The 27570-nt window shown below is 45.9% G+C and overlaps 1 protein-coding gene across 1 annotated transcript in view; it reads right to left on the bottom strand.

Annotated features, from left to right (window-relative positions):
• The window catches only part of LOC113407227 (regulator of G-protein signaling 5), a 93067-nt gene that overhangs the window by 30626 nt on the left and 34871 nt on the right, over nt 1–27570 (bottom strand). The window contains exon 2 of the mRNA XM_026655456.2: nt 17845–17946. Within this exon, the coding sequence (XP_026511241.1) occupies nt 17845–17946 (102 nt within the window). The remainder of the gene's footprint in view (nt 1–17844; nt 17947–27570) is intronic.

Raw genomic sequence — 27570 nt, 5'->3', positions numbered from 1 at the left:
AACTACAGGCCAGTCAGCCTCACCTCAGTCCCTGGAAAAATCATGGAGCAGGTCCTCAAGGAATCAATTATGAAACACTTAGAGGAGAGGAAAGTGATCAGGAACAGTCAGCATGGATTCACCAAGGGGAAGTCATGTCTGACTAACCTAATTGCCTTCTATGATGAGATAACTGGCTCTGTGGATGAGGGGAAAGCAGTGGATGTGTTATTCCTTGACTTTAGCAAAGCTTTTGATACGGTGTCCCACAGTATTCTTGCTGCCAAGTTAAAGAAGTATGGGCTGGATGAATGGACTGTAAGGTGGATAGAAAGCTGGCTAGATCGTTGGGCTCAACGGGTAGTGATCAATGGCTCCATGTCTAGTTGGCAGCCGGTTTCAAGCAGAGTGCCCCAAGGGTCGGTCCTGGGGCCGGTTTTGTTTAATATTTTTATTAATGATCTGGAGGATGGAGTGGACTGCACTCTCAGCAAGTTTGCTGATGACACTAAACTAGGAGGCGTGGTAGATACACTAGAGGGTAGGGATCGGATACAGAGGGACCTAGACAAATTAGAGGATTGGGCCAAAAGAAACCTGATGAGGTTCAACAAGGACAAGTGCAGAGTCCTGCACTTAGGATGGAAGAATCCCATGCACAGCTACAGACTAGGGACCGAATGGCTAGGTAGCAGTTCTGCAGAAAAGGACCTAGGGGTCACAGTGGACGAGAAGCTGGATATGAGTCAACAGTGTGCTCTTGTTGCCAAGAAGGCTAACGGCATTTTGGGCTGTATAAGTAGGGGCATTGCCAGCAGATTGAGCTACGTGATCGTTCCCCTTTATTCGACATTGGTGAGGCCTCATCTGGAGTACTGTGTCCAGTTTTGGGCCCCACACTACAAGAAGGATGTGGAAAAATTGGAAAGAGTCCAGGGGAGGGCAACAAAAATGATTAGGGGTCTGGAGCACATGACTTATGAGGAGAGGCTGAGGGAACTGGGATTGTTTAGTCTCCAGAAGAGAAGAATGAGGGGGGATTTGATAGCCGCCTACAACTACCTGAAGGGGGGTTCCAAAGAGGATGGAACTCGGCTGTTCTCAATGGTGGCAGATGACAGAACAAGGAGCAATGGTCTCAAGTTGCAGTGGGGGAGGTCTAGGTTGGATATTAGGAAACACTATTTCACTAGGAGGGTGGTGAAGCACTGGAATGCGTTACCTAGGGAGGTGGTAGAGTCTCCTTCCTTGGAGGTTTTTAAGGCCTGGCTTGACAAAGCCCTGGCTGGGATGATTTAGTTGGGAATTGGTCCTGCTTTGAGCAGGGGGTTGGACTAGATGACCTCCTGAGGTCCCTTCCAACCCTGATATTCTATGATTCTATGATTCTATGACTCTATAATGGTGTGGAGAAAGGCAGAACAAGAACCAATGGCTGGAAGTTAAAGCCAGACAAATTCAAATGAGAAGTAAGGAACACATTTTTAATAGTGAGGGTGATTAACCACTGGAACAAACTATCAAGGGAGATGGTGGGTTCTCCATCTCTTGATGGCTTCAAATCCAGACTGGATTCCTCTCTGGAAGAGGCTTTAATCAAACACAAGTTATCTGGGCTCAACAGAAAGGTAACTGGGTGAAATTCTCTGGCCTGTGCTATACAGGAGGTCCAAATAAATGGTTTTATGGTCCCTTCTGGCCTTAAAAATGTATGAATCTATAACAACTTCGTTATCAAATGGTATAACAAAAGGGAAGAGTTAAGCTTTATGGGTGCATTAATTCAAGATTTGCAGACTTTGACATTTGTTTAACATTGATAAAGGTAATAGTGTTGATGTAATATACTTAGACTTCTATAAAGTATTTGATTTGGCATTGCATGCTATTTTGATTAAAAAATTAGAATGATATAAAATTAACCTGGCCCACATAAATGGATACAAAGCTGGCTAACTGATAGATGGCTCAAAATATAATGGTAAATGGAGAATCATCATCAAATGGGTGTGTTTCTAGTGGGGTCCTGCTGGGATTAGTTTTGCCAACGGTCCTCAAACTGTGGGGCGCACCTCCCTAGGGAAGCACAGAGGAATGTCTGGGGGGGGGGGCACAGCAGGCCCAGGACAGCCCCCTGGGGGTCAGCGAGGGAGCACTACCCAGCCCTGTTCTGCCCCCAGTTTCACTCCGGCCCTGGCCCCAGTCCCAGCCACCCGGACACTAAAAGTCCAGTTATCTGTAGTAACTGGCTTCTGCCACCAGGGGGCGGGAAGAGCAGCTGCTGCTGGAGCCTGGAAGAGCACTCAGGGACGGCTCCCCTGTCCTGCCCTGAGCACAGCTTCCCCTCCCTCGCCCAATCCAACTCACCTCCCTCGCTCCCTAAGCACGGCTCCCCCTCTGCCATCCTGCTGCACTCACACCTCTTGCCCCAGCTCCCTGGGGGGTACCAGGTAAGGGAGGGGCATGATTGAAAAAGTTTGGGGACCACTGCCCTACACTGTTTAACATTTATATTAAAGAACTGGAAGAAAACATAAAATCCTCACTGATAAAGTTTGCAGATGACACACAAATTGGGGGAGTAGTAAATAATAAAGATGACAGGTCACTGATACAGAGCGATCTGGATCACTTGGTAAGCTGGATACAAGCAAATATATGTTTTAACATGACTAAAGGAAATGTGTACATCTAAGAACAAAGAATGTCGGCCACACTTACAGAATGGGGGTCTCTATCCTGTGAAGCAGTGCTCTGAAATAGATTTGGGATGTGTGGCTGATAATCAGCTGCACATGAACTCCCAGTGTATGCTATAGCCAAAAGAGCTAATGAAATCTTTGGATGCATAAACAGGGGAATCTAGACTAGGAGCAGAGAGGTTATTTTACCTCTGTATTTGGCACTGGTGTGGATGTTGCTGGAATGTTGTGTCACGTCTGGTATCCACAATTCAAGAAGGATGTTGATAAATTGGAGAGGGTTCAAAGAAGAGCTACAAGAATGTCTAAAGGATTAGAAAACCTGTATTACAGTGATAGATTCAAGGAGCTCAATTTAATTTAACAAAGACAATGTTAAGAGGTAACTTGATCACAGTCTGTAAGTACCTACTTGGGAGACAAATATTTAATAATGGGCTCTTCAATCTAGCAGAGGAAGATCTAACACGATCCAATGGCTGGAAGTTGAATGTAGAAAAATTCAGACCGTAAATAAGGCATACGTTTTTAACAGTGAGGATAATTAACCACTGGAACAATTTGCCAAAGGTTGTAGGGGATTCTCCATCACTGACATTTTTTAAATCCAGACTGGATGTTTTCCTAATAGATCTGCTGTAGGAATTATTTGGGGCAGTTCTCTGGCCTGTGATATACAGGAGATCAGACTAGATGATCACAATGGTCCTTTCTGGCCATGGAAACTATGAATCTATGAATTTTTTATGTTTAACCTTAACACTGAATTTCCTGGGTTTCTAATGTTTGGGTTTGGGATAATCACAACAATGCTGGAATGTGTTTTCCCTGAATTACCAAAGTGCACTCTCACCCAGAGCTCCCATTTAACATAGTTTTCATCTGGGAATAAAGATGAAGTTTCCCTAAAGTTTCCACTGTGACCGGAAGCTGGGGCTGATGTATGAGCAGTGGGATGGCCCCTCCTCAGTTCCTCATGCATTCATCTGATTTATCAGAGAATCCTGTGTCCTCAACCCCCCTCTGAATCAGAAAGGGGGAGTGTGTAGGGGGGTGAGACGAATCATTTCAGTTCTCAATTCTCTCCACTGTGGTATGGGGCTGCTATCTTGCACTCCCACAGCCTGCCTGTCCAGTTCCCATGCCCTGCTGCAGTGCAGGACACAGGGGATGACTCACTCTCTCTCTCTCTCTCTCTCTTTCTCAAGTGAACATGAACACCACAGTTCAGTTTTTAAGCCTTTTGGGAAGTAAAAAACTAATGAGATCCTGCCTGTGAAAAGTACTGAAATGGCAGGGGGTGGGGACTGTTCTGCTGCTCGAGAGTGGCAGCATAAACTGTCCTAGCCATGGCCTCAGTGTGCTTCCCCCCCATTCCTGGAGTGACCTTCCTGTTAGGCTCCTCCAGCAGGTAGGGAAAGAGACTGCGGTGTTAGGGCAACTTCTCTGTGCATCACATTGAATCACAGATCCATTGGCTGGGAGATGGGCTAGAACAAAGCCCCAGATCTGAACTCATGATGTGGAGCCAAACTTCCTAGAGAATTGAACAAAATGCCTGAATCCAAACAGCATATTTCAACTGGAGTGTGGGAGGGTTGGGGGAGCAAATATCTGGATCGAAATTCCAACTTCCTCGATGTTCAAGGTGCTCAGATTTTGATGTGTGTGTGTGTGAATCAACCTACATTTATGCACTCATTACAGCATTGCATTTGATAGGTATGGATGATTGCCAGTGGGCCAGGTTATCCCTTAGTTCTTTGCCATTCCCATTTTTCCAACCTGTCTGTTGGTTTGTCTTTGTGGGTACATCTACACTGGAGCTGGACAGGATCAAGCTAGTGCTCTAAAAATAGCATGGCAGCCACAGCGGTGGGAGCAGTGGGAGGAGCCAGCTGTCCTAAACCCTAGGTACATAACTAGCTCCTTCCACCCTATGCACCACTGTGGCTACGCTGCTGTTTTTAGTGTATTAGCTTGATCATAGCTAGCGTGGGTACGTCTCCTCGAGCTGGGACTCAAACCTCCACCTCCAGTGGACGTAGACTGTGTCAGGAGCAGTGCCATTAGGGTTGCCAGTTTTGGTTGGATGTATTCCTGGAGGTTTCATCACATGACATAATCTTTAATTAAAGATTCATCTTTAATTCCTGCAGATGCCAGGACAATCCTGGAGGGTTGGCAACCCTAAGTACTGTGTCTCATGTTTGTAAGCACCTGGAACAACCAAGAAGCTAATAAATACACCTCTACCCCGATATAACATGAATTTGGATATAACGCGGTAAAGCAGCGCTCCGGGGGTCCGGGGCTGCGCGCTCCGGCGGATCAAAGCAAGTTTGATATAACGCGGTTTCACCTATAACGCAGTAAGATTTTTTTGGCTCCCAAGGACAGCGTTATATCAGGGTAGAGGTGTAGTAACAATAAAGCACCTAAATTAATGTGAACTAGGGCCCTTAGAGTTTGCACCTGCAGCATCCACGCAGGAAAGTTACAACACAACACTTTGGCATGGGCTGCAGTTCACACCATTGTAGTCTTCACTGGGGGGCCTGTGTAGAGATTCCCTATGATGCAACCATCCCTGGGTTGCAGCATGGCAACCATCAGAGCAGCCATACTCCACAGCAGTTTAGGCCAGGAAGTGAAGAATACCAGTGTCAAGCCGTCCTGCAGTGGCTCAAGAGCATGGGTACCAACTTCAGGGCAGACTGTTAAAAAGCAGGGCACAAACCCCAAACTGGCTGTGAGTTCTGTACTTAGATTTCACCAATCAATTATCAAGTGTGAACTCCTGAAGTACTATACCAGCCTTAACACAGTCACAGTCCCCTTGGGCACTCCAGTCTATCTTGCCACTCAGGTAGGCTTACCTTTGTGATAAATGGTCCCTTACACTGAAGATCGCAGCAATAGTCAAGTTACTCCGAGTCCCAAAAGACCAGTCACTTACCTCAGGTCAATTGTACCTTATATCTTTCATCAAAGACAATGCTTGTAGCCAATCCTATATTAAACTAACTAAAGATATATTAACTAGGAAAAGGAAATAAGCATTATCTACAAGATTAAAGTGAGTAAACATAAATACATGCAAATTAATTTCAGTCTTAGGTTTCAAAAGGTAATAGAAGCTTTGATAAAAAGCAAGCTCTATATGTCCTTTAGGCCTAACAGAGGCCAAGCACTGGGGATCTTTTGCTTATGTTTAGGCCATATCTACACTACAAACTTAGGTTGACACAAGTTATGTCGGCATAAAGCCGCCACAGTGAATACATACATGTACACCTGCATACTTGGCTCCTTATGTTGGCAGTCCATGTACTCACCATGAGCACTTGTGTCAATGCACAGAGAGGTGCACCATGGGTAGGTATCTCAGTGTGCAACTTGCCACCATCCAGCACAATGTCTTTTGGGAAGTTTTGGTAGTATATGATGGGGCCAAAATGAGTTGCGCAGGAGTGACTGGGAGCATGGGGTCAACTTCCCAGTTTGCAACTGACCTCATTCCATCATGTTATCTGTATCCCATAATTTTCACATCCCACAAACTTACATGGCCCTTCTCTCTGTCCGCCATCTCTGACAGAAGCATGGAACCTGTACAGCTCTTCAGTGTTGTCATGAGCATTGCAAGCAGAGAGCACACAATCCTACAGCATTTGCAGAGCCACAAGAAGAACTGAATCAGTAGGGAACATGACAATTTCTTGGTGAACAGGTTGCTGTGGGACATAGTGAGAATCAATTCAAGTTTATTGGTGGTGTTCACAGTGCAGCTGCAGATGGTGGAGCCCAAGAAACAAGCACTGACTGCTGGGATTGCATCATAATGCAGTTTTGGGATGATGAGCAGTGGTTGCAGAACTTTTGGATGAGCAGGGCCACGTTCCTGGATCTGTGCACCAAGCTTGTCCCAGGCCTCCCGTGCAGGGACATCAAAATGAGAGCTGCATTGACAGTGAAGAAGCAATTGTTGATTGCACAGTAGAAACTTGCAAGGCCAGATTGCTACTGGTCAGTCGGGAATCAATCTGGAGTCAGAAAATCCACCATGGAGGTCATTGTCATGCAGGTGTGCAGGGCCATTAATTGCCTTATGCTACATAGAACTGTGACTCTTGGCAATGTGCAGGACATAGTGCATGGATTTGCAGCAATGGGGTTCCCAAACTGCAGTGGCGTGATACACAGCACACATATTCCTATTTTGACACCAGATTCCTTGCCACAGAGTACATCAACAGAAAGGGGCTGCTTTTCTGTCATTATGCAAGCACTGATGGATAACTGAGGAAGGTGCATGATGCTTGCATCTTTAAGAACACAGGACTTTTCAGAAAGCTATAAGCAGGGACTTTCTTTTCTGACTTGAGGATTACCATTGGGAATATTGAAATGTCAGTAGTGATCCTGGGTTACCCAGCCTACTCCTTGCTCCTCTAGCTTATGAAGCCATACCCAGATCACCTCAACAGCACCAAGGAACAATTCAACCCCCCACTCAGCAGGTGCAGAATGACAGTTGAATGTGTCTTTGATCATTTGAAGGGGGGCTGGCATTGTTTACTCACAAGTCTGGACCTCAATTAGAAAAATATCCCAATCCCACAGCTGTCTGCTTTGTCCTACATAATACCTATGAAGCAAAGGGGGCAAAGTTTCCTTGAGGGTGGGGGGCGGAGGTGCAAACTCTCATTTTGAGTTTGAACAGCCAGACACAAGGTCTATTAGAAGAGCTCAAAGTAGAGCTATATGGCTCAGGGAGGCTTTGAAAGACCATTTTAACAGTGAGCCTGTTGAGGCTGAATCCCCACTTTGGCACCTCAAGTGCAGGAAGTGTGGGCCCGCAAGGATTTTAAAAATTAATACTTGCCACTCCAGGCTTGTATTATACTCCCAAGGTTACAGCTTCTCTCTGACCTTGGCTTGGTAAACGCTGCCACCACCCAAATGCAAAAAAACTCCTTTGAACCCAGGAAGGAGCACTTGGGAATTCCTCCCTGTGGAGTATGCTCAAGTCCTTTCACTCCCCACCCCACCCCCCTCCGGGGAAGAGCCAAGAAAGAAAACAAAGGAAATTAGCTGTTGCCACCAGCTAATCAAACAGCATATGCACAAACCTCTTAGGACACCAAAAATCCAATCCTGTTCTTAAAAATGGTAAATTTTATTAAAAACAAAAAGGAAAAAAATACATCTGGAACTTAGGCTTTTGCTAGATTTTAAAAGAGATATTCCAAAAATCAAGCACCCAAACTAGCTTTCTTGGGGGTTCAGCTTAAAGGTTTCAAGCAAACAAAAGCATCAGGGGTTAGCACAGAGGAGATCCACAAGCCAAAATAAAAATAAACCTGATTCTGTCAAACTAAACATTCCCTATCCAAATAATTTCTTCTAGGTATGGAAGATGAGTTTTCATACCTGGTTCAAGCCTTACATTGCATTACTGCTCCATGTCTCCTTCTCCAGAGAACAACAGACAAAGGGAAAGTTTCTTTCCCAATTTTAAAAAGTTCTACCTTCCCACTGGCTCTTTTGGTCAGGTGCCCACTCCTTTTCTTTTACCTGTGGGCTTGTTAACCCTTTACAGGTAAAGCAAGCAGAGAACAAACACCAAGAAGGATTTTACAGCTAACTGGCTGGCTGGATGTTCATAAGGGAGCTTCCCCGCCCACCCCCTTCAGTTATCACAGAGCCACAGTAATGTGTTTTGTTGCAGTGTGCTTTACCTGGCCCTGCTCTTTTGTTGCCTGGTAGGAATTGTGTGGTGATTGCTGTACATGTAGGAATATAACATTGTCAATACATGTATTAATTTTGTTTGGGCTTATCCTATCAGTTGTGTCACATTGTCAGTAACAAGTAATTGGTTGCTTCAGACCTGCCAAGTACTTAGGAGCAGATGTGGCAAACTAATAAAGAGGAGTTATTTTTTTAAACAATAGAAATTTATTTTGTAAAAGAATTCTGTCAAAAAATGAAACTGTGAAATTTTAAAACAAATACACTGAGAACTTAATAAAACTTAACAAATTCAGAGAACAGAATTGATGAGGAGGAAGGAACATCCGTGTCCATTTCAGCTACACATACATCAACGGTGGTTTTCAGAGGTTAATATACATGAAACTGTGATGTCCCTCTGGATGGAGTGGTAGGGGTAGTGCAGTGACCCCTGATGCCATGTGGAATGTTGAGGGGGGCATATGGTGGTCCTGATATTAAGTTCTCAATGGGCTGCAGAGGGAGGCAAGGCCCACTCCATCAGAATCTGCAGCATCTGTGTTTGCTGCCCGAGAAGCCTCATTATGTCCTGGTGCGGCTTTTCCTGTTGGGACTCCCGGGTCTTTCTCTTCTCCACCTTATCCTTCTCCAGGCTGTCCGCAATGTTCATCCTCCAGGCCCTGTGCTCATGGTCCAATGCACCACTGGCTTTCAGGATCTCATTGAACATGTCATCCTAAGTCCTCTTCTTTCTCTTCCTTATCTGGCTCAGGCATTCCACGGGTAAGGAGGGGGAGACCCTGAAGGCTGCAGCTGCAGATAAAACATGCAGAGGTACCATTGTCAGTCTGTTCACTACGGAAAGCAAAATTTAAGATGCAGAACTCACTCCCCTTGCTCCCCTAACATTTTAAGCACTACATACTAACTCCTGCTTGGGATCGCATGCACACAGCACCAGTCACAGTACCAGCCATGGTGAGTATAGCTGCTGGGGGGTGGGGAAATGAGGAGGGAATTGCTCAGTTACATGAATCCAGTAGTCCAGGGCAATGGCACTGAATACTGGCACCATTTCCCACAAGCAATGGTGCTATCTGCTGAGGGTAGCAAAGGCAGCGAGAGCACAGCATCCTGAAGCTGCTCAGGCTTGTATGCTGCTAGCCTCTGTACTGCAATGATGCTCACTGAGAAACTGTCCTACTTTGAAATAAGAAATAAGGCTGCCAGCCCTAGAAACCTTCCAGAGAGGATTGCAGAGAATTTCCATGGAAATGTCATTGAGCTCTCTCAGAATTCAAGGGACATCCCTGTATACATGAACAAACTGCTCAGCATGCCCTCCCCACCCCAATTCTAGAGGGACAGGAAATGCAGATAGCAACTGTATCTCTCTTGGTTGTACCACTACCTCTTCTAGCATGAGTAAATTAATGAAAAGTCAGAAGCTGTGTCCTGCTATTTTTTGGGTGCTGTAATGGAAAATTTATCTGCACACTTACCCGAGGTTCCTTCCCCTGCATTGGGCTCGCCTGTGCTCAACTGGCAGGACTGGCTAGACTGTGGTGGAGTCAAAAATAGGTTCTGGCTCACTGCATAGCTGGATCACCTGGTTGCCTGTCCCCCATACCCTTCCTCATCTTCCTTGTCCACCTCCTTCTCCTTGCTGTTCATGGCAGGGGTCTGTGATTCAGGGTCCTCGGAGGTATCCACCATGGTGTAGGGGGCTGGAGGGGTCAGTGCTGATTATGGCATGCAGCTCATTTATTAAAATGTCAGGTCTGCGGCTTAGCACCAGATCAATTGTTGGCCTCCCGGGCTTCTGGTTTGCCCACTGCAGCTCCTTGGCTTTCACTCAGCACTGCTGCTGGTCCCTGTCATACCCCTTTTCCTGCATCCCCCAGGCAATCTGCTCATAAATGTCAACATTTCTGTCGGCTGGTTCAGAGCTGTGACTGCATAGCCTCTTCTCCTCACAATCCCAGGAGGTTCAGTATCTCCTGTCTACTCCAGGCAGAAGCGTAACTGGAGTGTGTACCTGGCATGGTCAGCTGGCCAGTTGCACTCAACAATGAAGAGCTGCTAGGTGTGCTGGCCAAGGCAGGCAATCAGGAAAAGGAATTTCATAAATGTGTAGGCTTTAAAGGGGAGGGGACTTCTGGTCTACTTGACCCTTGGTCAGTGGAGTTCACAATGAAGACCAGAGTGGTCATTGTACAATCCAGACTAATGACAGAAATGTACGCTCAGCCCTCTCCTGGCCAATACAAAATATTTTAAGTCTGTTATTCCTTAAAGGTAATAATATATCACCTTATTATCTCAAATAGTTATTCAGACACTTCAATTTAAACACACTGGATTAGATAGAACAATAAAACATGTTTATTAACTACAAAGAGAGATTTTGAGTACAAGTTATGAGGCATAAAAGTTACAAGAAAAATAAAGATAAGACTTTTCTGTTACCTAATTTAACGAACTATATCAGATTCAAGCAAAATTTCTCACACGTTTTCAGATGATACCTTACAAAACATGGCTTGTACAAAATTATCACAATAGTGAGTATGGTGTGAAAACAGGGATATATTCGGTCACAATGCAACACTGTGGGACAGCAGCTGGAGGACAGTTAAGGTTGACATAAGTAATGTCTACCCTTGCACTGCATCAACCTAAGTACATCGACTGTGGCTCTTAGCTGGCTCTTAGGCTCGGAGAGGTAGTGTTCCCATGTCGGTTTAACAGGGCACTTATATTGGTGGGAGAGACATGCACAACTAAGTTGACATAAGCTGCCTTGCGTCAAACCTAACTTTGTAGTGTAGACCAGGCTTCAGTAATCCTTACCCCTCTGAGGCCAAGCAGCATAAAAGCTACAATTCCTCCTCATTAGGGCATCTTATCTCTTTCCCCCTTCTGCTTCGAGCTGCAAGTTCAGCTGTTGGGAGGAATTCAGTTGCATCTCTCCTTTCCATGGGTCGGGGGACAATGGTGGGGAGCAATCAACACAGTCTTTTGGCATCTGATGTTCCACAATGGTTCGTCTGGTGTTGGTGGGCCTTCTTTTGTTGGGCAGAAGATAACAGCTCCTGTGGCAAACTAGTATTTCACACTTGTTAATTCCTCTCTCGTGTCTAGTGATTTACAGTTACAGAGTAAACACTTAAATTTTACCTTATAGCAGGCGATACAGATGTTATGTGAGATTAATACATACAGCAATTTACAAGCATTCCATAAAGTCTAAACACTAAGCACATTTTTATAACTGTACTACCTAGTTCAACAGTACTCATACACAGGTGAGCCAGACTGGTTCCAGCTGTGTATTTGTCAGTGTTCAGTTGAGATTTAGGGGCACCTGGTCTGCCAGTGTTAAAACCATACGCATGGCAATGAACATTCATGGCAGTACAATGTGATTACCCCAGTGAGAATCTGGTGAGGCCTCAAGGATTCACACAACAGTGTAAGGGATTCTTTCATCATCACGAGGTAAAGATCTATATAAACAGTCACACCCCAGCATCGGGCAGGAGTAGAGGCTGAGATGGGAAATAAAACAACTATCTCCATGCACAGAAAAGGGGCTCCAGACAGGTCTGCCAAGCACAGAGCCATTTGTGTTGAGATCCCTTCTTTGTGCCTTTATCCTCATGCAACAATGTGTAAGTAAAGGATGCTGACTCTGGAGCCCCCAGGCACTCCAGAAGCACAGTGCCCAATTTGTTCCTAACAGCTTGTTAAAATGAGGCTAATGGTCAATAACAGCAGAACATCATGACCCAGATTAAATCTCTGAAGGCACATCTGCAGAGTCTGCCAGGTTTTAATTTAACCAGATTGATTCAAGGGTACATAGCCTTGATTCATCTCCCCCTGAAAGAGGCCATCAGTTTTCCTTAGAGAATCAGATGCTAATGGGTTTGTTGTGTTCTGATTCCTAAATCTGATGTGCCTCTGGTACAGATGGCAGTCTGTTCTTCAGAGATAAGGCTGGTGCTGATTCATATTGTAGATTTTCAGGCACTGGCATCCACTAGAGCTTGTGCCAGGCTCAAAGGTAAATGCAAGGTGGATAATGCTGTATTAATAGTTACCTGTTTCCCTTGTTTCCCAGCTTGTCCTTTGTGAGTCCCAGCCTTTAGCTTTTGTCTTTATTCCTACACACCTCACTCCTAGCTATGCACTTTATTATTAATGTCTTTTAAAAACTCTTTTGCCTCCCAGTCACCTCCAGCCCCATTCTAGTTCACCTAACACCCCTCAGCATGAAAGTAACCTTGCCTAAGCTCCCCACACAGGCGTGTGCAATTGTTCACCCAGATGCTACAGTGATGGACAGCTATATAATGCCCTAACAGACAGGGGACTTCTGACAGTTCCCTAACAGTAAGTCCCTTGCCAGGGCTCCCGGAGCTCAGCAGCTGCACATGGTGTATAGCAAATGGTGCTCACACAGAACTCCCTGACTCGTGAGTGCAACATCTGACAGATGCAACATGTCACATGCTCCCATGGTCTGAATTCAGTGACAGCCCCAGCCTCTTGCTCTGTGAAAAAAAAGAAGACGACACAGCAGACACCCCCCCCCCCGGGCTGGGCCACTCCTCAGCATATAGGGTACACCATTCTGGACTTTGCTGGACTCCCACCCAGCCACCACCCTAAAACCAACAGCCCCTTCTACTGCACCTCTGAATGGGGCCCACTCAGTCTTCAGGGCTCTACAACAGGGGCTGCACAGAGAAGTATTGCAGGATGAACAGCTAATGGGAGAGTAGGAGGAGATATAAGTTACATTCAAGAAGAATAATGATTATATATTAGGTTTTTGTGTGTATAAAATTCAAATAAGATCCCTGCCATCTGGCAGCAGTGAGTGAGTGTAGATAATAGCTTTCATCCTTTTAATTGACTTCTCTCAGACTATTATGAATGGGTAATAAAAATAACCATGGATAATAACAATAACAATGCATTACATTTACATCACGCACATCTTGGAGGATCCCAAAGCACTTTGCAGACTGTTGTTAAAGCAACACTGCAATGACAGCTATGGTGAAGGAGCCTGAATGTTTCTATTTTAAGCTTCTGTTTTTAGTTATTGATACTTTATTTTCTTAAATATTCATATTTTGGGCTAAAATTTTCAAGTTCTGGTCCAAAATTATGAGAGTAGTAGGGAAAATCCCTATTTTAAAAAAAGTTGTGATTTTTGTGAACAGCAGGAAGTCTGGAGTATATGGGAAGTCAAAAGATGAAATTTGGCAAGATAAGAATATTGAAGGAGCAGAGATTGTCTTTTGGTGTTTTGGGGAAAATCAACTTTGAATATGCCCCCATCATTCACTGGACTGTGTGCAGGCTGCTAGAATTCTTGGTATTTATAAAATTATCACCTCTTAATCTTCTCTTGGATAAGGTTCTTCAGTCTCTCACAGTGAGGTTTTCCAGACCTCAAATTGTTCTTGTAGCTCTTTTTTTACTCCTTTCCAGTTTGCCAACATAATTTCAAACATGGACACCAGAACTGGACACAGTATTCAGTAATGGTCTTGCCAATACTGTACACAGAGGTAACACTGCCTCCCTGCTTCTACTCAATAGACTCTTGTTCATATATCCAAAGATCACATTGATCCTCTTAAGCCACAGCATTGCACTAGGAGCTCACTTGGTTTCCACCATGAACCCATAAGGCCTTTTCAGAGTCACTGCTTTCCAAGGCCTGTAAATGTGACCTGCATTCTCTGTTCCTTGGATGTTTGACCTTGCATTTGGCCATAATGAAACATATGTTGTTCCAATGACCCCACCTTATCAAGAGATCCAAATCTCTCTGTAGAACTCTGTGGAGCAGCGAACAGAGGAGAAGCCAACAGAGGGAGTTTGCCTGGGGGGAGTTCCCACAGAGATTTTGCCTTTCAGGCTTCTGTGAACAGTAAATACAACTTCTGAAGAGGCTCTTAGGAGGAAGACAATATGGATAGTGAGCAATCAGCTGTTGTGACCTGCACAGGATGTTCCATGTTTGTCTTTCTCCCAGAGGATAGAAGCGACTTCGTCTGTACGAAGTGCAAGCTGGTCTCCATATTGGAAGAGAAGGTTAAAGTACTAGAGACCCAAGTATCAACCCTGCACTGCATCAGAGAAAATGAAGATTTTCTGGATAGAAGTCAGTGTTTGGTACTGCAGGCTGAAGAATCAGAATCAAAACAGGGAAGAAAATAGGCAGCATGTGACCTCCAGAAGAATAAAGAGGAGAACCCATGTACTCCCAATGCAGATAGAGGTAAGAAACCATTTTCAGGCTCTCTGCACAGGTACTACGGCGGACAATGGTTTGGAAGGGATGAGGGAAGGGATCAGAAGGAGACCCCATCAACCGGAAGGCATGGGGTGCGTTGTCCTAGGGATGGGGGTTCCATGACCACCACTCCCAAGAGGAGGAGACGGGTAGTGGTGGTTTAAAGAAGCCTTATTGAGGGCACAGGAACAAACCATCCCGATGTGCAGAAAGAATAGCAAATATGGCAGGTGACCAGCTTGGCTTAACAGTGAAATCTTCTGTGAGCTTAAACACAAAAAGGAAGCTTACGAGAAGTGGAAACTTGGACAGATGACTAGGGAGGAGTATAAAAATATTGCTCGAGCATGCAGGGGTGTAATCAGGAAGGCTAAAACGCAACTGGAGTTGCAGCTAGCAAGGGATGTGAAGGGTAACAAGAAGGGCTTCTACAGATATGTTAGCAACAAGAAAAAGGTCAGGGAAAGTGTGGAACCTTTAATGAATGGGGGAGGCAACCTAGTGACAGATGATGTGGAAAAAGCTGACGTACTCAAAGCTTTTGTTGCCTCGGTCTTCACAGACAAGGTCAGCTCCCACACTGCTGTCCTGGCCAACACAGTATGGGGAGGAGGTGAGCAGCCCTCAGGGGTGAAAGAACAGGTTAAGGACTATTTAGAAAAGCTGGACATGCACAAGTCCATGGGTCCAGATCTAATGCATCCGAGGGTGCTGAGAGAATTGGCTGATGTGATTGCAGAGCCACTGGCCATTATCTTTGAAAACTTGTGGCAATCAGGGGAGGTCCCAGATGACTGGAAAAAGGCAAATATAGTGCCCATCTTTTAAAAAGGGAAGAAGGAGAACCCGGGGAACTGCAGACGGGTCAGCCTCAGCTCAGTCCCTGGAAAAACCATGGAGCAGGTCCTCAGGGAATCCATTTTGAAGCACTTTGAGGAGAGGAAGGTGATCAGGAACAGTCAACATGGATTGACCACAGGAAAGTCATGCCTGACCAACCTGATTGCCTTCTATGATGAGATAACTTGCTCTGTGGATATGGAGAAAGCAGTGGACATGATATATCTTGACTTTAGCAAAGCTTTTGATACGGTCTCCCACAGTATTCTTGCCAGCAAGTTAAAAAAGTATAGTCTGGATGAATGGACTATAAGGTGGATAGAAAGCTGGCTAGATTGTCAGGCTCACCGCGTAGTGATCAAAGGCTCAATGTCTAGTTGGCAGCCGGTATCAAGCGGAGTACTCCAGGGATCGGTCCTGGGGCTGGTTTTGTTCAACATCTTCATTAATGATCTGGATGATGGGATGGATTGCACCCTCAGCAAGTTCGCAGATGACACTAAGCTGCGGGGAGAGGTAGATACGCTGGAGGGTAGGGATAGGGTCCAGAGTGACCTAGACAAATTGGAGGACTGGGCCAAAAGAAATCTGATGAGGTTCAACAAGGACAAGTGCAGAGTCCTGCACTTAGGACAGAAAAATCCCATGCACCGCTACAGGCTGGGGACCAACAGGCTAAGCAGCAGTTCTGCAGAAAAGGACCTGGGGATTACAGTGGATGAGAAGCTGGATATGTGTCAGCAGTGTGCCCTTGTTGCCAAGAACGTTAATGGCATATTGGGCTGCATTAGTAGGAGCATTGCCAGCAGATCGAGGGAAGTGATTATTCTCCTCTATTCGGCACTGGTGAGCCCACATCTGGAGTATTGCATCCAGTTTTGGGGCCCCCACTACAGAAAGGATGTGGACAAATTGAAGAGAGTCCAGCAGAGGGCAATGAAAATTATCAGTGGGCTGGGGCACATGACTTATGAGGAGAGGCTGAGGGAACTGGGATTGTTTAGTTTGCAGAAGAGAAAAGTGAGGGGAGATTTGATAGCAGCCTTCAATTACCTGAAGGGGGGTTCCAAAGAAAATGGAGCTTGGCTGTTCTCAATGGTGGCAGATGACAGAACAAGGAGCAATGGTCTCAAGTTGCAGTGGGGGAGGTCTTGGTTAGATATTAGGAAACACTATTTCACTAGGAGGGTGGTGAAGCACTGGAATGCGTTACCTAGGGAGGTGGTGAAATCTCCATCCTTAGAGGTTTTTAAGGCCTGGCTTGACAAAGCCCTGGCTGGGATGATTTAGTTGGGGTTGGTCCTGCTTTGAGCAGGGGGTTGGACTAGATGACCTCCTGACATTTCTTCCAACATTTCTAATCTTCTATGATTCTATGATTCTAACTCACCTGTTCCCATCATTACTTACCACTTCACCAATTTTTGTGTCATCCGAAAATTTGACCAGCAAAGATTTTTAAATTTTCTTCCAGATCGTTATTAAAGATATTGATTCATGTTGGACCAAGAACAGATTCATGCAGGGCCCTATAGAAACACCCACTTTTTGAGATCTATCTGTTAGCCAGTTTTTAAACCAGTTAATATGTGCTACATTGATTCTTTTTAGTGCTGCTAATTATTTTAACCAGCATGTTATTTAATACTAAGGCAAATGACTTAAATAAATCTCAGTATATTTTGTCGACAAAGTTACCTGTATTAACCAAATTTGAAATCTCATTAAAAAAATAAAATAAAATCATGATTGTTTGAAAGACCTCTTTTCTGTAAAACCATATTGACTGGCATTAATTATGCTGCCATCTATTAATTCTTTACCACTGTCTCCCATATCAGAGTTTTCACCGTTTTTCCTGTGATTGATGTCAAGCTGATGGGCCTGTAGTTATCCATTTTTATCCTTTTTAAATATCGACGCAAAGTAACTTTCCTCCAGTGCTCTGTGACTTCCCCAGGGAAATGCTACTTCTTTCTAGAGGTTTGAGGCCGAGGTCCTGAGTTCTGTTCCCCTGACTGGGGGAGACATGGTGAGGCACATGGAATTACCCCTCAGAGAATTGGCCAGGACATTCTGTTTAGATTAGACAACTGATTTGAAAATGTAACTGAAAAGCAGAAACAAGCAGCCCCCAGCACCCCAGTAAAACTAAATGCCCCTTGAGCCAGGGTGGTTCAGGAGGACAGGTCATTCCACTCAGTTCTAATTACCCATTTCTCCGGTGTCTGACAAAGCAGCATTGATAAATGGGGAAGTACTCACTTCTGGGCCTTGGCTGGCTTCTCTGGGTATGGGATGATCAGGTCAATAGCCGAGTCAGGCTTCTGGAGAAGCGTGCCCAACTTGGTCTTGATCTCCTTTGCTCTGCAGAGGGACAGAAAGCAAGAGTGAAGAGAAGGTGGAGAAAGAATCTTCAGAGTACATTTAAGTGTCTCTTGGCAATGATTACTATGATCATGTATAGTCCTGGCTTGACATAGGTAACTTGCCTCATTTCTCTGTAGGCATCACTGAGAAGGTGAATGGAAGGTTAAATTGCAAATAAGAACATAAGAATGGGTCAGACCAAAGGTCCATCTAGCCCAGTAGCCTGTCTTCCAACAGTGGCCAGTGCCAGGTGCCCCAGAGGGAATGAACAGAACAGATAATCATCAAGTGATCCCCCCTGTCGCTCATTCCCAGGTTCTGGCAAACAGAGGCTAGGGACACCATTCCTGCCCATCCTGGCTAATAGCCATTGATGGATGTATCCTCCATGAATTTATCTAGTTCTTTTTTGAGCACTGTTATGGTCTTGGCCTTCACAACATCCTCTGGCAAGGAGTTCCACAGGTTGACTGTGCATTGAGTGAAGAAATACTTCCTTTTTATTTGTTTTAAACCTGCTGCCTATTCATTTCATTTGGTGACCCTTAGTTCTTGTGTTATGAGAAGTAGTAAAAAACACTTCCTTATTTACTTTCTCTACACCAGTCATGATTTTATAGACCTCAATCATATCTCCCCTTAGCCGTCTCTTTTCCAAGCTGAAAAGTCCCAGTCTTATTAATCTCTCCTCAGACGGAAGCTGTTCCATACCCCTAATCATTTTTATTGCCCTTTTCTGAACCTTTTCCAATTCCAATATATCTTTTTTGAGATGGGGCGACCACATCTGCACACAGTATTCAAGATGTGGGCGTACCGTGGATTTATATAGAGGCAACATGATATTTTCTATCCCATTATCTACCCCTTTCTTAATTATTCCCAGCATTCTGTTCGGTTTTTTGACTGCTGCTGCACATTGAGTGGGCTTGACAAACAGTATGCTGGAGTCAGGATATCAGTGCTAGCTAAGATAAGCAGCAACACCTTCATGCTAGGGACTATGGACAAGATAAACCTGGAATGTAAAGATCAGGTTCCACATGAACAGCACATGGACAGAGCATGCTGTACAGAGGATTGGTTCCTGCAAAGTAACCAAGCCAAGCCAAAAATTTGCAATGTAATGTATAGCAAATGTAATGTAATGTGTAAATGTGTATAAAGGAAGAGGTTGTCTGTGCAGCTTTGGATGTGGGTATACCCTATACCCACACCCTATGCTTGAGTCTGATCAACTCAGTGTAGCTTCGCTGTATCCCAAATAAACTGATGAAATCCAGAGTCGAACTGAGTGTTTTGGATCCCAGAGAACTGGATGAAATGTTCTCCCAGAACTGGACAAGGTATTCTGGATAAGTTGAATGGAAAAGGTCTCGGAGAGAATTCTAACATCATGTTTCTACTGAGTGTACTTGCCTGGGAAGGAGGCACAAGCCCTGCTATGAGAGACAGTCATTTATGTGGTGGCTGTATAGTATGTAGTTGTTATGCTTGTTTCCTGTCTGCCTCTAAGGTCGCTGTTCATGGGCTGGAGACAGACAACCATTGTGAGCTGAACGTGCAGAAGACAGACTGTGGGTACTCTCTGATGGACACCCAACAGTTGATGTTCCTTATTTATTTGTTCCTTGGCTCTAAGCATAGGTCAATCTGTCTGAAAGCATGTGCCTGCCCTTTGTGTATGGAGGTATAGCAGCTCTGACACACCAGGCTCTGGCTCAGCAAGAGATGCTTCACCAAACAGCACCCTTGCTTGGCTTTGGATGCTCTGCCATGAAGAGCCGTGCCACAGGTCATGTTGGAAATGAGGCTCTATTTCCAAGAAAACTTTGACTTTTCAGTGAAAAAATTGAAAACTGAAAAGCTTTTGGCTGAAAACTGACATTTTTCAATTTGGAAATGGCACCTTAGAGCTTCCTGGGAATTGTAGTTCAGGTGCTTCATGCCACCCTTCTCCCTGTGGCTGGGGTCCCTGGCTGGACCACACCCCCAGTCAGTTGTTGGGCATTCAGCTTTTTAGTGGAAAGCAGACACTTTTAGTGAAAATTTCATTTAGCTGAAACCCCCAATTTTCTGTCCAAAAGCAGCCTTGATGGCAAATGGGCAGATATATTGTGCAGGGCTTGGAGAGAAACCAGGGTGGGTCCTTGGCACTCTGGGCAGGAGGGAGCTCCAGTCCTGGGGTGTAAAGGAACAGCCTGCATGGGGCACATGGCCAGGAGGGGATGCAGCAGACACAAGGGAGCAAGGAGCAAGAACAGAGATGCATGATGGAAAAGCATAGAAATGTCAGGCTGGAAGGGACCTCGATAGGTCATCTAGTCCCTCCCTCCGTACGGAGGCAGGACCAAGTAAACCTAGACAATCCCTGACCAGTGTTTGTCCAACCTGCTCATAAAAACCTCCAATTATGAGGATTCCACAACCTTCCTTGGAGCCTATTCCAGAGCTTAACTAACCTTAGAGTTAGAATCTAACCTAAATCTCCCTTCCAGCAAATTAAACGCATTACTTCTTGTCCTACCTTCAGTGGACATGGAGAACAATTGATCACCGTCTTCTTTATAATTATTATCAGGTCTCCACTTAGTCTTCACTTCTCCAGACTAAACATGTCCACTTAATTTAGTTACATGAGTACGAAAACAGGCCATGTGAAAAACATATGAGTGATGCAATTCTAATTAGCCAGGCACTATTTCAGGCTCCTCACAGTTCCTTGTTCCTCTGCTCCCTAGTGAAAGTACAGGCTTCAAGTACAGCCTTCAAAATTCTTTTCTCTGCCCTGAGACTCTGAGCCAGGTCCAAACCAGTTTATGCATCTTCACCAGGGATGGGGGGACAGGGTTGGATGTCAAAGCTGTGGGCTTTCTACTCTGGCCTTTAATTACCTGTGATTGCAGGGCCCTGAAGAGCATTGGTCTGCATTTCCTGTCCACAGGCCTGTCAGCATCTGCTGGACATTACCCCTGGTGAGCCCACAGTCCCCAGCACCATAGCAAACTGACAAACAGGCACATCAAATTTCATAAACATCACCCCCACTCAGTGCACATTGCAAAGGCTGAAGCTGGGGTTCTGAAAGGAGCTGAGGCATTTAGGTACCCAAATCCCACTGACCTTTGGATGCCTAACTCCTTTATCTGCTCTGGAAATCTCACCTGACCGGGCATGTGCACAAGGGACTAAACTGCACAGGCAGCAGAACTGATGTTTCCTAAGCCCTGAGAGCTTGGCCTTGCAACCTAAGTAATGGCCTTGTGATGTAGCATGTAACATGTAACAGAAACTGTGCTATGAGTATTCACTGCAGGCACTCAAGGCTTCCTTGCATGCCAGCAGTAAAGAGCTGGAAGCAGTTAGAAACTCCTGTATCAGAGGTAGAACCTAGAGGGAGCTGGGAGTCAGCATAATGCTGTCACCGGTCTGATCAGACTCCCCATGATGGCAGCCCAATAGATGGCTCATGGGGAATCTAGCCTCTGGATCCCCAGATGTTTTAAGCCTCTGGAGTCTGAACAGAGCCCAGGCGGCCCCAGTCTTCAGGTCCCTAGACACACTCATGAGGTGAAGACCTTCTGTCTAGCACCCCTTCCTGGGAGCGGAGACCACGCAGTCTCCTGCTCAGTCCGTGGAACCAGTGTTGACTGTTATAGAGTCCCCCTGTAGCTTAATCACTCCCTGAGGGTGTTAGCCTCCTGAGTTAGTTTAACTTTCTCCAGGGCACTGTCATAAATATAAAGGGAAGGGTAACAACCTTTATGTATGCAGTAACATAAAATCCCTCCTGATCAGAGGTACAGACTGTCATAACTATAAAGGGAAGGGTAACAGCCCTCCTGTGTACAATACTATAAAATCCCTCCTGGCCAGAGACTCCAAAATCCTTTTACCTGTAAAGGGTTAAGAAGCTCAGGTAACCTGGCTGACACCTGACCCAAAGGACCAATAAGGGGACAAGATACTTTCAAATCTTGGTGGGGGGAAGGCTTTTGTTTGTGCTCTTTGTTTTGGGGGTGGTTCGCTCTTGGGACTAAGAGGGACCAGACATCAATCCATGCTCTCCAAATCTTTCTGAACAAGTCTCTCATATTTCAAACTTGTAAGTAACAGCCAGGCAAGGCGTGTTAGGTTTATCTTTGTTTTCTCAACTTGTAAATGTACCTTTTGCTAGAGTATTTACATCTGTTTGCTGTAACTTTGAACTTAAGGCTAGAGGGGGTTCCTCTGGGCTCTTTGAATCTGATTATCCTGTAAACTTATTTTCCATCCTGATTTTACAGAGATGATTTTTACCTTTCTTTCTTTAATTAAAAGCCTTCTTTTTAAGAACCTGATTGATTTTTCCTTGTTTTAAGATCCAAGGGGGTTGGAACTGGACTCACCAGGATTGGTGGGGGGAAAGGAGGGGGAATGATTAATTTCTCCTTGTTTTAAGATCCAAGGGTTTGGATCGGTGTTCACCAGGAAATTGGTGGAGAAGTCTCTCAAGGCTACCCAGGGAAGGGAGTTAGCACTTGGGAGTGGTGGCAGCAAAACCAGATCTAAGCTGGTAGTTAAGCTTAGAGCTTCTCATGCAGGTCCCCACATCTATACCCTAAAGTTCAGAGTGGGGAAGGAACCTTGACACAGACAGAGGTACAGACTCATTTTACCTGTAAGGGGTTAATCAGTTCAATTAACCTAGTTGGCACCTGACCAGAAGGACCAATGGGAAAAGAAGATACTTTCAAATCTATGTGGGGAGGGGAGGTTTTTGTTTGTGCTCTCTTTGTTTGTTCCTTCTGGATAAAGAGAGAGAGACCAAGCAGGTAAACCATCTCTTGAAAAGATACCTTGAAATGATACATCTAAAATTACAGAAATTGTAAGTAAAGGCAAGGAAATGCGTTAGATTATCTATTGTTTTAGCTTGTGAATTTTCCCTATGCTAAGAGGGAGGTTTATTCCTGTTTTTGTAACTTTGAAGTTGAGCCTAGAGGGGAATCCTCTGTGTTTTAAATCTTTTTATCATCCTGTAAAATGACCTTCCATCCTGATTTTACAGAGGTGCTTCTTTTACTTGTTTCTTTATAATAAAATTCTTCTTTTAAGAACCTGATTGATTTTAGTGTCCTAAAAATAAAGGATCTGGTCTGTACTTTTATTAAAGGCAATTGGTTGGTATATTATTCTCAAGCCTCCCCAGGAAAGGGGGTGAAGGGGCTTGGGGGAATATTTTGAGGAAACAGGGACTCCAAGTGGTCCTTTTCCTGAATCGTTGTCTAAATCACTTGGTGGTGGCAGCAATACCGTCCAAGGACAAGGAAAGGATTTGTGCCTTGGGGAAGTTTTTAACCTAAGCTGGTAGAAATAAGTTTAGGGGGTCTTTCATGCGGGTCCCAACATCTGTACCCCAGAGTTCAGAGTGGGGAAGGAACCCTGACAAGCACATGATAGGTGCAGCATACAACACACAGAGACACTTGCACAGAGTTTAACACGTTATTGCATTTTACTGAATCACCGAAGATCTACACAGATCCATACAACATGTATATCCGCTCTCTAGCTCACCCTTTCCTGGTGAGTCCTTGGGGGACTATGTGAATTCAGGAAAGCAGGGCCCCCCTGCCTCACCCAGCTCCTGCAGCAATTTCCCTCATATTAAGCTTGTGAAATATGGCAGAATTGAGAGCAGCTTCTGCCCTCTGTAACCTTCCAATCTCTTCTGTTCCATAACTCCGTGGTCAGTCTCAATAGGTGACTACAGAGTCCTACCAGGAGACTTCATTGCTACATGACCTCTCCCATGATAAACCAGTTCTCATGACTGGAAGACAGTCTATTGTTTAGAGTGATTCCATTTCAATGGTCAAGCACTTGAACATCAATAACCCTATTTCTTTATTGTTTTGCCACCCTCCTTTGGAATTCCAGTCCAACATGGAGGCAAACAAACAATAGAGAAGGCAAATGCAGGTTGCAGCTTGGCAATGATATACACAGAGAGTTAACCATCTCACATAGAATTCATAGCTTGCACACACAAATTCCCAAAATCCTCAGGGAAGGTCCATTCCACATGAGAGAGCAATGGCTGAGGCAGTCACAGGCCACTATTCTGCGCTACTTCAAATAGGGGCATTTCTGCCAGTGGGGACGAAGTCAGCCCAGTGAAGGAGAGGGGTGCTCCTCTGCTCCTCCTTGGACCTCTCAGGGATGTTTTACATGGAATCAAGGTTCTGCACAAGAGGAATGGGGAGTGGCCTGACCTGCAGGGAGTGGAAGTCAGCAGGGAACAGATTCAAACTGCATGGAGGCCACTGGGAATTGGCCAGACACTTTAAGACTAAACTGCTCTCCCCTTAAAGCACGTGCTGTCTGGGTGACCCCCACTCAGAAGGTGCAGTTGCAGCCTGGGGTGGGTTCTTTGTGAGCACTGCCTTCTTTCTGGAAGGGGCCAGCATAGGGCACAGGGCAGGTCTCCATGCAGCTGGCCTTACATATTACATGGTATCAAGGGCTCTGAGCCTCTGCTTGTCCAGTGATGGGCTGGGCTGGGGAAGACCCCTCCTCCACCAAATCCATAGGGAAACCACATGTGAACAGTCTGTGCTCCTTTCTCCCCCAGAATTTAGCCAACCCTGAGTTTCCATTTCTCAGGTTTTGCTGTTGTCCAACACTGGTCCCCTGTGCCATCCCATCCTGGCTATCCTCAGAACAACAGGGAGTGCAGGGGCAAAGTTGTTTAGTGTCTCATGCATGAGCCCCATGTTGCCCAGTGCACTGCATGCAGGGTTTGTGTAGAAAGAAGCAAGACTCATTTATTTAGCTGGATCCATGGGTGGCGGGTATAATAGGCCAGGGAAGGCTCAGCCTCCCCTGGCAGAGCCGCTGCTGTGGGACACCAGGTTGTGGGTTTTTGCTTATTATTATGTGCTATGCAGGTTCCAGGGCAGCTGAGGTGGTGGGATCTGCTATTCAGCTTCCTGGGTTCATCAGCAATCTCCCTGGACTCCAGAGAGATTACTGATGAACCCGGGAAGCTGAGTAGCAGATACTGCCTCCTCAGCCGCCCCAGAACCTGCATGGCGCATATAAAAAGCTCAGCGTTCTTCTTCTGGGGGTCTGAGGTTCTCAGGAGGTGAGGCGCATTGCCTTTCCCATTCTCCGGCCTGGGGCTAGGACAGGCCTGGGGCTCAGGTCGGCTGGCCCCGGGCTCGGGTTGGTAGGCCGGCTGGTGCAGCTGGGGCAGCTAGGGCTGGCCCGGGATTGGGGTCGGTCAGCTGGCCAGCACAGCTGGGACTTGCCTTGGGCTCAGGTCAGCCGACCAGCACAGCTGGGGCCAGCCGGTGGCAGAGGGGGGGCAGCCTGGGGTTCTGCTGGCCTGGGGCTTCTCCAGCCATGGGGGGGGGGGGGGGGGGGGGGGGTCAGGGCTCCTGCCATGGGAGTGGGGCCTCGTCCAGAAGCTAGCCACAGAGCTAGCCTCCCCGAAGGGGGGGGGTCCACCCGCCACCCATATCTGGATCTGAGATAATGACACCCAATATAGGGAGTCCTGTGGTTTGCTTCAACTTTGTAATCATCCCAGAGAGCAATTTACTAGCTGTGTGTCCTGGTTTGTGTGGACACTACTTTAAACAAAAGAGAACACTTTCCAGTGTCTCACTATGTATTTTGTTAAGATCCTGCTTTTCCCTGTTAAGTGTTAGGTCACCATCCTCAGGTACAGTGTGGTCCCTTTGTTCTCTCACCATTTGGTTTGTGGATTCTAATAAGTGTGGTGAAGTCAGTGTGACCCTGCCAGCCCAGTACAGTGCAGCCCTCACCTTGCGGAGCATTAGGCATGCGTTGGCCCTGGTGGCCTCACTTCCTGGTCCACAGACAGTGAGTTCTCACTGGACCATAAGTCTATTTACTATGTCTTTGGGATGTGTGTGTGTACACATGCATGCTGTAAGTATGATTGTACCAGTACCTGTCCATGTCTGTGTATGCAGGTTTCTGGAACTGGCTATAGGGGCCAGGTTCAGTGATGACATGAACAGTCCTGTGGGTTGCCTATTGGCTGTAAATTGGAAGGAAAGGTGTGAGAGGTACCAAGTCTTGGCATTCAGTGAATAGTAAAAGCTGTCCCAGTGAGGGGTTGCTGGAAGCTGTGTAGCAGGAAAGGTGGCTAAGAAGGAGTGTAAACTAACCCAGACAAGACCACAGAGGCAGTGGAGTTACAGCAAAGAGGAACTTCAAAATGTACCCTATGAGGTCACATTCTATGGCCAAGGCATGTATGCTAATGCCAGTTCCATTGTGTTAGAATAGCTTCGCAGAGCCAGCTGCTCTCCACCCCCATAGGCCATCACTGGAAAAATTATTTGGGTTCATTTTAAAAGTTCTTTAGCCCTATTTGAATGCCTTCCAGTGAGGGAGAGGTGGCTCACAGGGTCTCGGGGTCTGGTCATCTCAGTCTAGTTTCTAATCATTCTAGTCATCAATCCCACATTCCTCTCACTCTCTCTGGTATGTACACAGGAAATCCCAGGATTTCCAAAAGTGACCCTTCAGTCCTTGACTTTTCAGGAAATGGTGGGGATGGGAAGCACCAAGCAAGCCTGGGTTCTCAGCAGATGCAAAGAGAGTTTCCATCGCGGGCGCTTCCAAGAAATCTATAAACGTGACCTGGAAAAGCCATGTTCTTCAGTGAAGGGTGAGCAGCCCCATGATCCCACTGCCCGGGGTATCTCCTGTGTTGAGACACTGTCATAGTCATCCTGAGCACCAAGGAGAGGATCGTGCCCCAAGTGGCAGCTGCACCTTGGTTATGTGGGCTGTTCTCTGGCTCCTGATAGTTACTCTCGGAGAAGCACTTTAGCAATCACCTCCTCTGCAGTGTGGGCCCAGGAAGTGCCCATAGGAGCAGGGCAGCCCACAAAGCTCTATGGAGTGGCCCAGGCCTGCCCCTGTTTTAATAACAGAGAGTGCAGCATGTGGAGTTGACAGGGGAAGGGTACCTAGGAAAAGATGGAGCTGTGCATGCTGGGACCTGTGGATACACCTCCATGCCTCATATGGGCTATGGAAACCAGATCCATTTTATTCACATTTGTGCATCCCCCAGTGGGACATAGGTGAAAACCCGCTCTGTAGCTACAGGGTTTGGCTACTAGGGGCCAGCAGAGCACAAGGTAGCAGAGCACAGGGTAGCCCAGGGTAATCCTAAAAAAGACAGGCTTGCTTGGTGTTTTCTTATCCTCACCCACTGCCAGCTAGAATCCCATATCTTACAGCAGATGTCCTAGGTTCCTAAAAATTCATCTGCTAAGACAACACCCATTTAGACTGAACACCACCCCAGTGTCCATAGACTCTGGTCTGGTCTGAAGCCAGAGCTAGATTATGGTATACACACCACAGGACTGTGCATAGGGCCTTGGCTGCTATGGTCACTTGGTTACAGCAGAATCTCTGGTTTCATTTAAAGAGGGGAAAAGTATTTCTAAATAGATTTTTAGCCGTCGTGGTTTCAAATTAATAAAAAGCTGGAAAAGGTGATTTGTGTGTAACTGATGCAGTGAAGCTACCTTAGTCTGCCGAGAGCCTAAGCCCATAGCTCTGAGAGGAGGGAACTGTCCTGCATGT

This window comes from Terrapene carolina, unplaced genomic scaffold (genome assembly GCF_002925995.2).
Source record: "Terrapene carolina triunguis isolate 2854851 unplaced genomic scaffold, T_m_triunguis-2.0 Scaffold210, whole genome shotgun sequence".
In the NCBI taxonomy this organism is placed as follows: Eukaryota; Metazoa; Chordata; order Testudines; family Emydidae; genus Terrapene; species Terrapene triunguis.
This window is presented reverse-complemented; position numbering and strand designations above follow the sequence as displayed.